General features: G+C 46.2%; 1 protein-coding gene across 1 annotated transcript in view; it reads right to left on the reverse strand.

Annotated features, from left to right (window-relative positions):
• Positions 1 to 3,848: 3,848 nt before the first annotated feature.
• Positions 3,849 to 17,555, reverse strand: part of LOC114903544 — a 38,631-nt gene continuing 24,924 nt past the window's right edge. The window contains exons 6-7 of the mRNA XM_029236416.1: positions 6,854 to 7,048; positions 3,849 to 4,928 (exon numbers count right to left, since the gene is read on the reverse strand). Coding sequence (XP_029092249.1) covers positions 4,730 to 4,928; positions 6,854 to 7,048 — 394 coding nt within the window. The 3' untranslated portion in view covers positions 3,849 to 4,729. The remainder of the gene's footprint in view (positions 4,929 to 6,853; positions 7,049 to 17,555) is intronic.

The raw sequence follows: 17,555 nt of genomic DNA on the forward strand, positions 1-17,555 counted from the left end.
CCATCACGCAAGGTTATGTTGAGGATGGACAAAATGAACTTGCATCTGTGGAATCAATATATATTTGTATCCATGTGTATAGATGGTAGTCAATTGAGTTAATCACTACAACTGTGCCTTTTTCTTGGCCTGAAATTCCCTCCTGTTGTTTTCTAGGTAAAGTGTGTCCTGGAGCTGAGGGAAGGGGGTAGGGACAGCCATGGAAGGGAAAGGTAAGGGGAGTAACAACCAGATAAATATTTCTGTTAGTGGCAGAAGGGTAATGGAGAGCCAGGACCACAGCATCTGGGGCTTAAGAAAAAGAGACATCTAGAGAAGCTTAAATATAGGGTTACAGGGAGAGGGACTGAGGCTAGGCCCTGGCGAGTCAGTGGACTCTCCCCTGGGGAGCCACAATGGAGACAATCCCTGCCTTGGCTCCTTGAGGCCTGTTATTCCTATCAGTCTCAGTGCCAGGGCAGGAGGGCAACCCATCCTCACGTCCCCAGCTACAGGTTATATAAAACATGCGCTTTTTTTTTTTTTTTTGGCCCACGCCACACTGAATGTGAGATCTTAGTTCCCCAACCAGGGATCAAACCCATGCTTCTGAAGTGGAAACGCAGAATCTTAACCACTGGACCACCAGGGAAGTCCCAAAACATCAGCATTATACGTACACAGTACCTATAAGGTCAGAAATTAAATTAGACAAGGATTCAAAATCTTTGTTCTTGGGCTTCCCTGGTGGCGCAGTGGTTGAGAGTCCGCCTGCCGATGCAGGGGACACGGGTTCGTGCCCCGGTCCGGGAAGATCCCACATGCCGCGGAGCGGCTGGGCCCGTGAGCCATGGCCGCTGAGCCTGCGTGTCCGGAGCCTGTGCTCCGCAACGGGAGAGGCCACAACAGTGAGAGGCCCACGTACCGGAAAAAAAAAAAAAAAAATCTTTTTTCTTATCAGAAACAAGACACTAATAGAGGCAGCCTCACTCCACAGGCTTCCTCTGGCCCTCAGAATTTTGAAGGAGGTGGGCAGGGGTGCCTGTCTCAATGCCTGGGAGGTAAGATCTCCTGGAAAGTTGGATATCTTACTCCATTATAGTAGGGCTGGTGTCATGGTTCCAGAAGTATGTACTTCTAACGATCTAAGTGCAAGTCAAGAGAATGTCCACAGACACGGGCCTCTCATGGTTCTGGACCCGACTCCACACCCCCAAGTCCATGTCCTCATGTGGGAGCTGAGCAGAGTGGCACTCAGGGCATCACCTGCGCCGAGCTCTCCAGCACTCCTTTTGTCACAAGAAATCAAACATTACTGTGGGTGATGAGCAACACTTTCAGAACTGGGCAGATTGCAGAGACCATCATTCCCCTGCTGTCCCTGCTGGGACCCCACAGTCAGGGGACCCATTTGGGTCAAGTAGGGTGGGCATGTCCAGAGGAACCAAGGGGCAGGTGGACAGTGGCCTAACGCCCAGCTCTAGAATATGGTTCCTGGGCTAGTTACCCAGACTCTCCGGGTTTAATTTCTCCTCTCTTCTGAACACAGCAGTTCTCAACCCTGGCTAAACTCACTTAAGGAACTTCAAAAAGACAACCACACCTGGGCCCTAACCCAGGCTGATAAAATTAGACTCTCTGGGGGTAGAACCTGGGAACTGGTACGTTAGAATCATTTCAGGTGATTCTAACGTGCATGTCCACTTGTTTTTATTTTGCAGTCTCTAATCTGCTGGGTTGGCATCCGGATAACTACGCTTGTGAGGATGGAGTGGAGTGTGGAGAGAGGTAGCAATGAGGCCGATTTTATGTGGCTGCAGGATTCGAACTGGAGTCACAGGAGCAGATTACAAGGAGGCAGATTTTGGTTCAGACTCGGAAGAAATTTCTGACCATTCCTGAAACACCAGCCTATGAACCACACAAGATGATCCGTTGTGTGTAAATTTATATTGAGCACGCCTAATTTTGCAGATAGATACATTAACTAGTTGAGTAGACTTTACTCCAAATAGCTTTTGGCTGTTTCCAAAATTCAAATTCATTCCCAAGAGCAATCACAGTGTCACTTACCGCAAGTTCCTTAACCTCTCTGAGAGTCCAGGGCTCCCTCCCTAAGATGGTTGTGAGGCTCAGCCACATGCTTCACTGTGGTAAGATTTCAGTGAAATAAGGAAGGAATGTGAAAGCTCCAGATTCCACTGATTGAACCTAAATGAAGGTGAATCCTCAGGCCATCAGTGAAGATCTGAAAAGACGGCATTTATTCCTAGTTCTGAAAGTAGTTTTAAGCCTGGGGTGGAGAGATCTGGGCCTGGGTTGGACTCCATCTTCCCCACCCAGGAGTGACGTGACTTGATCTCTCTGAACCTCAGTTTCCTCCTCTATTAATGGGACTGGGAGGGTCAAATGGGAAACACTCACACAGATCTTAGCAGAGAGCCTAACATTTGGCAAATGCCCCATACATGCTGATACCTTGTTAATTATTATCACCCTTGAAGTGAATCCAGAGCCTACCTAGGTGAAGGGGATAAGCCTGTGTGGATGTGTAAGTCTGGAATGTTTGTTAGGACACCCTGCCCCACCTCTCCGTGGTCGCAGGTCCTGGAGAGTCTGTTGACTTCCATTCAAGTCCCAGGCCTTTGGCTCAGGAGCTCTACTCCTGTAGAGCGTGTCTGGGCGTGAGAACAGAAGCCAAGGCAAGTGTTTGTTTTGGAACAAAGAAGGGACAAGGATGGATTTCTGGAGGCACTGGCCGTTTCCGAGGAAGGAGTCATCTGTTTCTCATAAGATGGAGAGGTGGGGTGGAATCCATTTTCCTGAACTGTCTCCTACAGCTCCTGTGGGTCAGGAGAGGGACTGAGGGAGGAGTAGGCCCCTCCACAGCCAGGCCTAGACTTTGAAAATGGACTTGCATTTCTTTTGTGTCTTCCAAGCCTAGGCGAAAAGCATTTCTGAGTTGTGTGCTCCCATCTTCTCCATAACTGGATGAGGCTGTGTGTGTGTGTGTGTGTGTGTGTGTGTGTGTGTATGTGTGCGTGTGTGTGGAGAGACAGTGTGCGTGCAGGGGAAATATTGCTGGGGAAGGTGTCTAGGTGAGCAATCCTGAGTCACTGGCTCTGGAAAATACCACCAGAGCCCTGATTTAAATTTCTAAGGGCTCTTTAACTTCTCTCCCTCACTGTGGGGTTCAAGAAACTGCTTTCCTGGACTTCCCTGGTGGCGCAGTGGTTAAGAATCCGCCTGCCAATGCAGAGGACACAGGTTCGAGCCCTGGTCCAGAAAGATTCCCACATGCCGCAGAGCAACTAAGGCCGTGCGCCACAACTACTGAGCCTGCACTCTAGAGCCCGTGAGCCACAACTACTGAGCCCACGTGCCACAACTATTGAGTTCATGTGCTGCAACTACTGAAGCCCGTGTGCCACAGCTACTGAAGCCTGCATGCCTAGAGCTCGTGCTCCACAACAAGAGATGCCGCCGCAATGAGAAGCCCGCACACCGCAATGAAGAGTAGCCCCCGCTCGCCGCAAATAGAGAAAGCCCGCGTGCAGCAACGAAGACCCAACGCAGCCAAAAATAAATAAATAAAATACATAAGTTTATAAAAAAAAAGAAAGAAAGAAACTGCTTTCCTGATGTAGCTAAAAGTGTCAGCCTGGCTGTACAAACCCCCACACAGAACCACCCTCAAACACACCCAGCCATCATTAACAAGGGGAAGGTGATTTTTCACAGGGGTTTTGTTCCTCCCCATTCAGCATTCAGGTTCATGTTTTGCTTTAGCACCACCAACATTTCATTAAACCTTACTCAAAAAAAGGAAAAACAAAAAAAAGGCACCCACAGCTCAGAATTTGTTTTGAATTAATTATTTTATTTTTATTATTTTGTTGTTGTTAAAGAGTCGAGGGATGGACCAGGTGAGGTTCAGAGGCCCTACTGCATGTGATATTCCCAAATGTTTCTTTGCGCCGCTTGACATGGAGGGGCAATGGTAGCTCCCTCCCAACTCCCAACCATTCAGCAGCCCCACCCCTGCCCCCTGCTGTGGATGGAAGCCGATGGTGGCAGTGGTGCAGGGAAAGCGGAGCTGTCACAGCTTGTTGTAAACAGATGTCAGAGGCTGTCGGTGCCACATCTCTCAACAAACCCAAATTACGGCCCCAGGATTTCCACAGAAAGAACTGGGAAGTGTGGAGACATAGAACTCATAATACCTGCAGCTTAATAAGGATGGTATGCCTGCTTCCATGAGGAACTACTGATCTCATAGCTATGCTCCAGAGGTCCATGGGAAGGTCTGGTCGGGTGGCCTTGTGTGACTTTACCAAGAATGACCACCTTGCTAGGGGTGGGCAAGAATTAAACATTTAGTGAGTCCCTTCTATGAGTCAACATTGAGCTAACAATGGGCCTAACAGCTTGACACATATTCTCTATTAAATCTTCACCACAGCCATGTGAAGTAGGGGAGGGGAAACTGAGACTCAGGTTGTGTGTCAGTCAGGATAGGCAAGGTTGTGCTGTAGTAACAAACAGTCCTAAGAATCTCAGTGCTTTTATACAATTAGTGTGTATTTGCCACTCACAGCAGTCTTCCATGCAGTGACTCCAAGACCCTGGCTGCTTTGATCTCTTGGCCCACCATGTAAACTCAAGGCCTCTTCCACAATTGCCCTGGCAGGGGAAGAGAGAGACTGGAGAATCATGCATGAGTTGCTTTTTTTTTTTTTGCGGTACGCAGTCATCTCACTGTTGTGGCCTCTCCTGTTGCGGAGCACAGGCTCCAGACGCGCAGGCTCAGCGGCCATGGCTCAGGGGCCCAGCCGCTCCGCGGCATGTGGGATCTTCCCAGACCAGGGCACGAACCCGTGTCCCCTGCATCGGCAGGCGGACTCCCAACCGCTGTGCCACCAGGGAAGCCCATGAGTTTCTTCTTCAGCCTGGAAGTGAACATCTGCTGTCATTTCAGTTGCCAGAACTAGTCCCATGGCCCCACCCGCCTCCAAGTGGGCTGAGTCTTCCATGTGCCAGGAGGGGAGAAGCACAGGATATTGGTGAGAATAGGACGTTGAACACAGGGAGGTTTAATAACTAGCAGGTAGTGGTTGGCAGAACGAAGGTGTAAACTGAGTTCTGCCTAGAATCAAAGCTCTAGGTCTGTCCATGACACTTGGAGCCAGTGAGAGGACCCCTTCCCTCCAACCTCGGTCAGCAGGCCTTGTGTGAGCATCCTTGTGTGACCCGCTGGGCACAAAGGCAGTCATTAAATAGCAACAATAGACCCTTGTACTTCTACAAAGCCTCCCCATTTTCAAGGCTTCTTAAAGTACGTTGCTTTACCAAATCCCTAAAACACCATAACGAAACAGAAAGGGAAAATTTCGTAGCCCCGCTTCTTGAGCTCCACATCTCAAGAAGCCAAAACCAGAAAGGTGAAGAGACCGGACACGCTCAGAGCTAGTTTTTGAAAAACCCAGACTAGAACCTAATTCTGATAAAACCTCATTTAAAACTCTTCCCAACCCATCCCACTCTCTGTAACTTTAGTATCGGGAAAGACCACCCTTTCCCCCAAAATTATCTCCTCTCCTCTAAACTGCCACCCTCAGGACACCATGCCTTCACTGGACCCTCCTCTGGGGGATGTCATCATTAATGCATGCAAAACAATTAATGTGTCACACTGTAAAGCCTTAGGTTTAAGAACATCTGAGACAGAATTTAGATAATGGACAGAACAGGGTAAATGAGAGAGTGCAGGAAGGCTGAACTGAGAAGCCACTGGCCTTGGTGAGATGTGGATAAAGGGGGAGTCCATTCCAGGTGGAAATTCCTTCCTAATTCTCTCTTTCCTCTGTTCTAGTCTATTGCATTTAAAATTTTACTAAGTGCCTTTCCACATACTATTTTATTAAATTTCCTGAAAAATTCTATTAGGGAATTGAGAACTTGGTCAGATCTTTCTTCTCATTGGACAAAAAACTGAAACCTACAGACGATAAAGTGATTTGTCTAGCACCAGAGCAAACTAGAGCCTGAACCCAATTAAAGAGGCAAAAATGTTAAAGAGTAATAATCGTCGATTCTTGTGCATATGTGGTGAAACTGTCACATTTAGAGCTACCTGGTAGCGTATAAATTAATACATTTCATAAAAAAATCAAGCTTTTAGTATGAAATATTTCATACATATAATGGATTTATATATGTATGTGTGATATTTAGAACAATAAAACACTATATCTATCACCCTGCTTATTACCAGTGTTCTAAAACATTAGGTCACTTTAAATTATAAAAATGATGTATACTCTCGGCACAAAATTCAAATCATGCAGAAGATAGAAACTTTAAAGTCTCTTTTCTCATCCTGTCGACCACTGAATCCCACTCTCCAGGATAACCACTGTTAACAATTGAACACAAGATCTTAATTAAGTTCATTTTGGAAGCAATCCAGAGAGATATATATGTACACACATATATATATCAAGAGTCTAAAAATGTCTATAACTTTTGGTCCCGTCACCCCATTGTGGGAATTTATCCCAGGAAAAGACCTCCTAGGATTCCTTCCTTTCCTAGAAATGGCCAAGCTCATTCCCATACAAGTCCTTCCCCTTGTTGTTTCCTCTGTCTGGAAACCTGTTCCGCCAGATTTGCTCATGGCTGGAAGTCCACTCAAGTCTAAGCTCAGATGTCACCACCCCTGAGAGGTTGCCATGGTCACCTGTCTAGACTGGCTCCCTCTCCCCACAAAACCACCTGGCACAGAGTAGGAACGTACATCTGAGTTAAGAGGATAAATGTCCACTCATGAAACCACCATCTGGTCTACTTAGATAAGGGATATTATTTGACTCACCTTGGAACCCAGGCAGCTACTACTGCGAAGAAACAGTTCTTGCTGGCTTTCAAGACTCTAAGGACCTGGCAGTGTGGAAAGTCACCAGCCAGAGGCCATCCCGACTGTCCTTTCTTCCAGCAGAAAGGCTGCCTTTCAGACGTAGATACTTCAAGGTGGGCTGCCTTCCCTCTCAACCCTTTTCTTTCTTGGCTTCTAAAACAAACAAGAGGTAAAGAAAATCTATGGGTGAGAGTCTCTATCAAAACAACACCTAGTCCTACTTAACTAAGCTGAATAATTTGAACACTCTCAAGTCAGACAATGGAAACATTGAGAGTTTCCACCAAAACAGAAACTTGGCCAAGTGGGAGGGATATCCAGAAACCTCCACAGCATTCTGAGTTGGCAGGGGAAGTCTTCTTGCTTAGCCTGGGGGTAGGGAGAAGGGGTGAGAAAGGGAAGCCTAGGTCCTGATCAGAGCTCCACAAACCCTCTCTAACTTTTCTTTTTTCCTTATAGCAAAATAAAACATGTTTACAAAATAAATTACATAAGGAAAAAATCAAAACTTCACATAATCCTGCCATCCAGAGAGGCAATATTTTGTGGTGTGTCCTTGCAGTGTTTTTTTTTTATAGCATAATTATGTTTAAAAAAATTAAAATGTGATTATACTGTATACTTATTGCCTCATAAACTGCTTTTTTCACTTAATGATACACTGTGGACATCTTCGCTTGCCATTAAATACTACTCAATGCTGTCAATTTTTTTTTATAGCTGTTTAGTATCTCATTGTATGGCTGTATCATCAAACAAACACCCAGTCATTGGAGATTTAAGTTGTCCCCAGTTTTTATAAGCAGCTTGTCAATGGCTGTTTCTGAAATGCATTCATGATTATTTCCTTAGGACTAATTTCCAGAAGTGGAATTTCTGTGGTAAAGGGTATTACAATTCTAAGGGTTTTTTTATGCAGCTGTTGTGGACAGCACATTTATATGTTTGAAGAGCATTAATAGACGTGGTTGACTACCTTATTCTTGGTCTCTTCACCTATATTTTTACTGAGTGTAGTGACACAGAGCTAGGAACAGTACATTCAGATGGGAACTTCTGCCTTCAAAGAAGCTTGTAATTTTTTTTAAAATTTATTTAATTTATTTAATTTTTTTGGCTGCGCTGGGTCTTCGTTGCTGCATGCGGGCTTTTCTCTAGTTGCGGCGAGCAGGGGCTACTCTTCGTCGTGGTGCGCAGGCTGCTCTCTGCGGTGACTTCCCTTGTTGCGGAGCACGGGCTGTAGGCGCACAAGCTTCAGTAGTTGTAGCACGCGGGCTCAGTAGTTGTGGCTCACAGGCTCTAGAGCTCAGGCTCAGTAGTTGTGATGCACGGGGCCTTAGTTGCTCCACGGCATGTAAGGTCTTCCCGGACAAGGGCTCGAACCCATGACCCTTGCATTGGCAGGCGGATTCTTAACCACTGTGCCACTGGGGAAGTTCAGAAGCTTGTATTTTAAACAAAATCTTTTGATTTTTGATCTGGACAAACATAAAGCAAATCAATCAAACAGAAAAAAAATGATCTATTAATTGATCAAATCAGTTAAAGACAAAATTAATGGGAGACCCTGATCTCCTTTGTTTTCTATCATTAAATAATTACTTAACTAATTACTGAATTACTTAATGCGTTAAGTTTGCCTTATGTGCATTTATGGTTCACGTTTGCCTTTTATGGCATGCACTGATGACTGGCTGCCTAGTAGCCTTTTCCCATCTCCTCCATATTCTGCTTCCTATTATGGACAATGAAAAGTCAGAAATTCACTTTCCCAGATGCCCTAGCAGGTGAGGGTCGCAAGCCTTTGCCCAATTAGAGCCAAGGGGACATTTCTTGCAGGGATCTGGGAAAGTTTTTTCCCTGTTTGACAAAAGGAGAGAGTTCACAAAACAAGCTCTTATCACCTTGGCCCTTCACCCCATTCCCAGGCTTTGAACCTTGTCATATCAGTGCATGATTCCAGGAGCTGTGGCAACTGTCTTACAATCATGAGGCACTAAGCATCAGGATTAAAAAAAAAAAAAAAACCCTCTGATAATTGTTAGTCCTCAATTACATCAGGGGGGCTGCCGAATCTACCCTGGATTCTAGCTCCCAAAGTAAATATCTTTATGGCTTAACTTAGTGGTTCTCAATGTTAGTGGTTAGGTGACCACATTCGAATCACTTGGGAATTTTGTTAAAGTAAGACCGATGCAATAGGTCTGAGACTCTGTATTTTTATGGACATCCCAGTTGATGCTGATGCTGCTGGTTCAGGGACCACACTTTGAGTAGCAAGCATCACTGTTTTATTGGCTTGAGGCATCTCAACTGGTGCATCCTTTTTCTGGATGCAAAGGTCACCCTCATTATTTCACAGGTGTGGCTCTGGGAACCATGAAACAGCAGGAAGGATTCTTTCCTACCGAGGGTCCATTAGCCCTTCTGAATCATCAACCCCTAGTCAGAACTGGGGGATACCTAAATCAATGCATTATCCAGTGGTAAAGTCCTGGGTCCTGAAGCTGTAGACTGTCTGCAGATGTGCTGTCCTGCACTTGCTGCCCCAGCCAGACCGGCTTTTCTGACCAGATCCACCCTGACAGGCAACCTTAGGCCAAAGGGGTTGTAACTAGAGCTCATCCTTTCTTTGGGGCCCGTTCTCTACCGGCCTCCATCTTGGCTCTGCTCTTTAGGTGGCATCCTTCTCTTTGGTTGCTGAAAGTCAGGTTTCCAAAAACAGTGATGGTGAAATTTCAGGCCACAGAGAAAGAACACTGGCAGAAGCCCTCCATTTCCTTCGGAGATGTCTACACATTTACGCTTTCTTCCCTCTTTCCTTCAGTCTCAGGAAGGACATGCCGGCCTCCTGCCTAACACAGCAGTCCCCAGTCTGTCACGTCTGCTGCTCTGAAACCTCTCAGCAAGGTCATCAGTGACCATGTGGGTTCTCCTTCTTCTCCCAATGGGCTAGTCCATTTCTCTATTCCCTTGTATAGCAAAATCCCTCAGGTAGATTGGTCTGTCCTTGTATCTCCATCTCCTTCTGTCCCATTCACTCCTGTACTCACTCTTGTGAAGTCTAAGTCCCCACCACCCCTCTGAAGCTCTCTTGTCAAGGTTGCCCATGACCTCCAACTTGCAAGTCTCAGCGTTTTAGGTTGGTCCCTATCTTACCAGCTGATCGAAGCTTTTGGCACAGTTAAGCCCTCCCTCTTTCCTGCCTGTCTGAGCTCACTCCCATCAGCACACCCCACTCACATGGTTTCACTCTTACCCTCACTGGCTCCTCTTTCTCAGTCTCCTGGGTTGGTTCAGCCTCCTCTTCCTGACCTCTCCATGGTGTAGGCCTGGGGCCCAGTCCTCACTTCCCTTCCCCTCCCTTCTAAGTTTCTCCAGGGATCCCACCTCTCCCATGGCTGTCAGTCCCATCTACAAGCTAATGAAATGTTATCTCCAGCTTACCTCCCCTCCCTGGCCCCCACCCCGGGTCTAGACTCGAAGCTTCACATCTCCAATTCAGAATTCTCAACTTCTCCTCACCTGCACTATTGACTTAGAAGCTCATGCGGCGGGACTTCCCTGGTGGCGCAGTGGTTAAGAATCTGCCTGCCAATGCAGGGGCCATGGGTTCGATCCCCGGTCCAGGAAGATCCCACATGCTGCGGAACAACTAAGCCCGCACGCCACAACTACCAAGCCTGTGCCCTAGAGCCCGCGAGCCACAACTACTGAGCCTGCATGCTGCAACTACTGAAGCCCGTGCGCCTAGAGCCCGTGCTCTGCAGCAAGAGAAGCCACCGCAATGAGAAGCCTGCGCACTGCAGTGAAGAGTAGTCTCTGCTCTTCATAACTAGAGAAAGCCCGCGCCCAGCAACGAAGACCCAACGCAGCCAAAGCTAAATTAATTAATTAATTTTTAAAAAATCTCTAGTGTTTGGACCCAGACATCAATATTTTTTAAACATCCTCAGAAGATTCCAGCAAGCAGTCAAAGTTGGGAATCAGTGCCTAAAACTCATTCCTCATGCGCAGGAGAGGCAGTCCTCTGGTGGCCAGAGACTGGGCATGGGAGTCACACAAGTTTGGCTCTTGACCTACCAGCTACATGATCGTGGCCAGGTTACTTAAGATCCCTCTGACTCAGTTACTTTACTTGTAAAGTGGTGGGGGGCTGGTACTAACCTCACAGGTGTTGAGGAATTGTATTAAGTGAAGTGACTGATATGTAAAAGGCATTTAATATATCTCATTATTTTTAGTCCATAGCTCAAAGTTCCCCTCATTGGTTGAGTATACTTTCCAACATGCCCAAGGAGACCCCCCTCACACACACACACACACACACACACACACACACACACACACACCACATTTTAAATTATTTTTCCTGAGGCTACATAAAACCTATTGTAAGCCTTGTCAGTTCCCTTCTTGCCTCTCACCATTTCCACCTAGTTTCTTGAAACTATAATACTTATAAGGTTGACCTTGGGTGCCATCTTAGAAGTCCCTGTCTGTCCTCTTTGGTTCTGATTTGCAAGGCACTGCTGCTGTTGGTGGGTCCCCCTGGGCAGGACTTTATCATTTGGAGTCTTCAAATCCCTGGTTAGGAATGGGAGGAGAGTCCACACAGCCTGATGAAAATATTATGTTTCCTTGCTTTGGGCTAAAATTATCTCACCCTATCATGCTGATGGGAAGCCCAGGCAGTTGAATGCCTTCGGTTAATTAAAATGCAAAAATAAATCAATGATTACTTATTAAATACATTTTTCCTCAACAAACCTCTCAAAGCTGAGATTTCTAGAGAAAATGGGCCGTACAAGGGATCACTGGTAATGGTGTGGTCAGGGATCCCTAGACAGGACAGGACTTTAGCCAGTTCATATTCAGGCCTTGGGGCTCAGGTTAAAACCCAGGAGCTAGGGCTGTTCTGGTGGGAAGGGCTGACCTTTGTACTCTGAGGAAGTCAGGAGGCCACACCCACAGAACCTGTCTGCTATCCTAGGCCAGGACTAAAGTCTGAGGTGAGGGGTGAGAGCTGAATAATTACAGGGAAACCATCATGGTAGAGCCTTTGACTTAATAGACATGATTAATAAATACCATCTCTGAGCTCACACCATATGCCAAGCATTTGACATACTTTCTCTTGCTAAGTTCTCCCAACAGCTCTATGGATTAGGTACTAATGTCTCCAGAGAGAGTATCTTCATTCATTCATTCAAGACTATTTATTGAACTCATATGCTCAGTCCTTTTTGGAAACAAAAGCCAACACATTCCCTGCCTCATGGAGTTTACCATCTAGTGGGGGAGACTAATATTACTTGGATAACACACAGATCAATGTATTAGCACACTTTTGTCCACATGCTAGATTGACGTATTTCAGGCAGCCCCTCTCTTGCTACCATATAGAAGTGCTGTATAAACACAAGTAAAACATTTGAAAATACACAGCTGAGCTCAAAAGAAAAAAAGGAAAATCCTCAGATTCCAAAGATAGTGCAAGAACTCAAAGTCAGAATGAGGAGTGAGAGCCGAGCCTATGATTCATGGGGTTTCGACTAGATAAAGGCCCTAAGTCCTGGAGCCTAGAGTTCTAAGGCCCTTTCAAAGATAGGAGGTAGCCCTAGGCTGTTTGAGGCAGGAGGGCAGGAATTTATCCCTCTGAACTTATCCTTTTAAGGCTTAGAGATTTAAAGAGAGAACTAGTCAGGGAAAAAGAAGCCTGGGAAAACTCTACCAATCAGGCCGGCAGGAGGAGCAACAAAATTTTCTCACTGTCCTGAGCTTGGGTGGGAGAAAAGTTCCTGTGAAAGATGGAAGGTCCAGGCCTGCCCCACATGGAGGGGAGAGTTAGATGGCTCCCACTGCATCCCCTCCTTGGTGTGCCACTGGTCCAAGGACTCCTGTGCCAAAAAGTTAACATAAAAGTTAGTCCAGGGACTTCCCTGGTGACGCAGTGTTTAAGAATCCACCCGCCAATGCAGGAGACACAGGTTTGATCCCTGGTCCAGGAAGATCCCACATGCCACAGAACAACTAAGCCCGCGCACCACAACTACTGAGCCTGTGCTCTAAAGCTTGCGAGCCACAACTACTGAGCCCGTGCACCACAACTGCTGAAGCCCGCGCGCCTAGAGCCCGAGCTCTGAAACGAGAAGCCACCGCAATGAGAAGCCCGTGTACTGCAATGAAGAGTAACTCCCACTCTCCACAACTAGAGAAAGCCCGTGTGTAGCAACAAAGACCCAACGCAGCCAGAAATAAATAAATAAAATAAATTAATTAAAAAAAAAAAGTTAGTCTGGAACTTAGGACCCGGACAGAAGCAAAACCTAAAGTACTCTGTAAGGACATTTTCACAGACGTCCCACAACAAAACAACTCCCATTGAAGATGAGTTCCTAACCAAAAATTAAAAACCACAGAGGGAAACAAACTACCATAAGAAATAATCAGTAAATATAAAAATATTTTTTAAAATAAACAAAAAATACAGAAGAATTCACCCCCTAAGAAATGGAAAGAATACAAAAGAAATCTGAAAACCTAAAATAAACATTTTAAGTGATTATAAAGAATTTTCTAAAGAAAATAAATAATAGTAAAGAATAGGATACTATGTCCCAGTGCCTTGGGACAAAATTTGGTCATGAAATGTCTCCCAAATATTCGTTGAATTCCTGACCAAGAGGAGGATCTGAGAAATGGAATATTTCCTACCATATCAGTAAACAAAGGATGTCACAGTCATCAGCGATTGCAGCCCTCCAACCAGCCTGTGAGCCTTGAGGAAACTCAGGAAGGAAAGAATACCTGCCATCTAGCAGCCGTCAGACTGTGGCCACTCCCAACAGTGAGACCTGAGGAAACTCAGGATGTGAAAACCCTGAGGAAACTATGGATGTGAAAACAGAAGATACTGGCCCCAGATAGCTGAGGTGCATATCAAAGGAATGATTTCAGTGAGCCCAGATTCTTGCATCTTCCCATACATAGAAAGATGCTAAATTCCTTAACTTGGGATATCTGGTTTTCTTTAATTAACAATAACCTTTTGATGTTCCCAACTACCTGCCCTTTGTTGCAAAACTCCTCCTTGGAGCAGTTCTCTCAGGGTTACTTGAGATGCTGCCTCCTGAGCTTGAAGTCCTAAAATTTCCGGCCAAATAAAACATAACTCTCAGAAAAAAAAAAAAAAAAAAAAAAAGAATAGGAGACTATGAAAAAACTTGATGGAACACAAGCAAAATAGTTTTAGAAATGAAAAATATATTGGGTTGGCCAATAAGTTCGTTCAGGTTTTCCTGTAACATCTTATGGAAAAACCCAAATGAACCTTTTGGCCAACCCAATTTTTAACAAATTATTTATTAAAATTGATAGATTGAAGAGCAGAATAAGACACAGCTAAAGAGACATTTAGCAAGTGGGATGATTCCTCTGAAAAAAATCACTCTGCCATTAGCATAGTGAGAAAAAGAAGAGCGGAAAAATATGGAAGCAACCATGGCTAAGAGACACAGAGGGGAAAAAAATGACAAGATCTAGCACATCTTAGCTAGCATACCCAGGAGAATAGAGGGAGAATGGGAGAGGAGCAATATTTGAAAAGATAATGGCTGGGAATTGATCAAAGTTTAAGAAAAACCTAAATCTTCAGATTGAATAAGCACCCCAACCCAATTTCTGAGAATAAATAACAAAAATTCACACCTTAGGCACACAGTGCAAAATGTGGAAAAGAGCAAAACTAAGCAGGTAATATTAGAAAGTGTCATAGTTCTATGAAGGAGAGAGTCACAGTCCTAGAATAGCATGTAAGCAGGAAGCGGGGGGAAGGAAGGGGGTGCTTATCTTCCCTAGATGTCAGGAAAAGTGTGATTATTAATTTTATGTGTCAACTTGGCTAGGTTATTGTACCCACTTGTTTGGTCAAATACCACTTAGATGTTTTGGTGAAGGTATTTTTTAGATGTAATTAACATTTACAATCAGTGAATTTTAAGTAGGTAATACTCCATACTGTGGGTGGGCCTCATCCAATTAGTTGAAGGCTTTACGAGCAAAGGCTGAGGTTTCAGAAGAAGAAGGAAGTCTGCTTCAAGACTGCAACATAGAAACCATCCTTGTCTGGGTTTCTAACTTGCTTCCCTGTGGATTTCGGACTCAAGACTGCAGCATGAACTTTTACTGGAATTTCCAGTTGGCCGACCTGCCCTACAAATTTCAGACTTGCCAGCCTCCACAGCCATAGGAGCCAATTCCTTAAAATCTCTCTCTATATCTACAGAGATAGAGATGACAGAGATATTCTGTTTCTCTGGGGAACCCTGACTCATACAGAGGCCTTCCTCAGGCAGCTGGGGGTTTGAGTGAGGTCTTAAGGCTGAGGAGGCCGCCTAATTCCGTTAATTACGCAGAAGAGAGGGAGAGGAAGAGCTTGAAGAGAGAAGGGATGGCTCAGGCCCAGGCCACGGGTCTGGGGACAGGTAAGAGACATGAAGCAGGACCAGATCACACGAAACCTTGAAAATATTTGGGGCTTTTCCTTAGGAGCTGCCGGAAGTCTGGGCACGGTTATAAATAGAGGATGTCCACAGTTACAGAGCAGACGTGATAAGCCTGGGGTCATAATCAGGTGTCCATACCCCAGAGTCCATGTCTTTCCACAGCACCACCTTCCTCCCACAGAAACCAGTTGGGGACGTCTGCTGTTATCCATCTGTCCAGCATATATTCTGCCCTGCTTTAGAAAGCAGCACCCAGATTTTCATTTTAGGGGGAATCTCTCTCCTTTTGGCAGTCTTGGTTGTCACTCCAGCTCCCTCCCCCAGGACTTTGAGCTCGGAGTGGAGTGATGGACACAGGGCTGGAGCTCTCTGCCCATGACAGGGGGACCCAGCACTGCCCCGCGGGACCTGCCATGGAGAGTGCTGTACCATCCCTAGTTTGATAGGTTTGTCATTTTCCTCCATTTCATGCTAAAATACATGCCTAACTATTAATCCCCTGGAGTGATCCCGTGTTCACTTGAGTTTGAGAACCACTGAGCGAGAGGAAGGCAGGTCCTTAGGCAGAAGCCCAGGGCCTTCCAAATACCCATCCACCCTGAGTTGCCCACGATCTCGCTTGCCACAGGGTTTCCTCTACTTTCTTTAAAGTGAAGCTTCTTTAGCCCGAAGTTTGTGAATACATTTGCCGCTGTGAAGCCTAAATGAGACGGTGGGGGGCTGAGTCCCAGAGCCAACTTCAGGGCCCTGTGTGCATAACGCCTCTGCCCTGAACTCCACGCAGTGACAATGACCTGCGTCCCAGACCCTCAGGGCACACTGACCTTGACCAGCACCAACCTGACTCCTCTATAACCTAGGATTTGCGCCGGATTCCTGAGAGAATATCTCTTAGAAAAGGAGGACAGGAGCTCCTGGGGTGCAGGCAGAGATTCAGTCTCTAGTATTGTGCCTGGCACTAAAGGGCTCATCTACAATGCAAGGGCGTAGGGGACAGAGGAAGGACAGAGAGAGGAGCTTCCTCACCTTCTACCTCTGAGAAGATTGAAAACACCGGGATCCTTTGTACAAGGCTGACATGCAGAATGTGCCAGAATTATTTAAATATTGAAATGCTTCCATGATGGTTGCTAAATAGTCACAGCCCTGAGCCCTCCAAACACAATGCTCTGGCCACCCCTGTCCCTCCACAGAGGCCCTCCCCCACCTCCAGGACCCTGCCGCAGTACTTCAAATTGAAGTCAGTTCTGTTTGATCAATGCCCTTGCATGCCAATTGCTGTGTGCAGTGTCACCCGACTCATGAGATTTCCATACACAAGACACCAGCTGCTTCCTGGCTGAGGGGTTTGGCATGGAAATTGGCAAAAGAACCACTTAGCTAAGACCACAGGGTAGACCCATATGATTATAGCCACAGTGAAATCTGGTGTCACGTGGCATTACTGCTCAGGTTCTCATGTGCAAGGAATGGCTGCCACAGGGTTTTGGGGGGTGCCGGGCTGTCTGAACTTTAATGGAAAAACCCTTGACTTGAGTCCTGCTCTGGTTCTGAATATCCTAGCGGTGTGAACTTGAGCAATTTATCTAACCTCTCTGAGCTCCTACAAAATATCCCTTGCACAAGGTTGCCAGGGAGATGAACATATTGAAAATTTAGGAGCTCGGTCCCCCGCCTCAAGGTCTTGTGCTAAATCCAGACCTGTAAATATAGCAATGGAGGACCTGCCCCCGCCTGCTGGCTTCTGCTGTTCCCAGAAGTACTCCCAGTCCCTGGTGATGGTTACCAGGACACCAGCTGTAACCAGGTGCTCCCTTGGCCAAGAAGACACTCCCCCACACCCCTCCTCTGAGGGCCTGCGGATAATAAGCAGGAAGTGGCTGAAGGGCATGGTGGCCCACATGCCTTTTCTTTGCCCTGCCTGTTTCCTGGTGATCAGGGCTCACTGTTGGGGGACAAGGGGAGGTGGTCACCTCCCACTATGACTCATCACTATGTAGCCAGTCTAGTCTTCCTCCAGCCCCATCCCACCCCAACACTCACACACACTACACAGTCAGGCACAGTCAGGAACACATACACCTACACACATTCAGACATATGCTCACATATTCATATACACTCACACATACACACATGCACACACCTACACT

This window comes from Monodon monoceros, unplaced genomic scaffold (genome assembly GCF_005190385.1).
Source record: "Monodon monoceros isolate NGI ecotype Baffin Bay Population unplaced genomic scaffold, NGI_Narwhal_1 Super_Scaffold_21, whole genome shotgun sequence".
NCBI lineage: Eukaryota > Metazoa > Chordata > Mammalia > Artiodactyla > Monodontidae > Monodon > Monodon monoceros.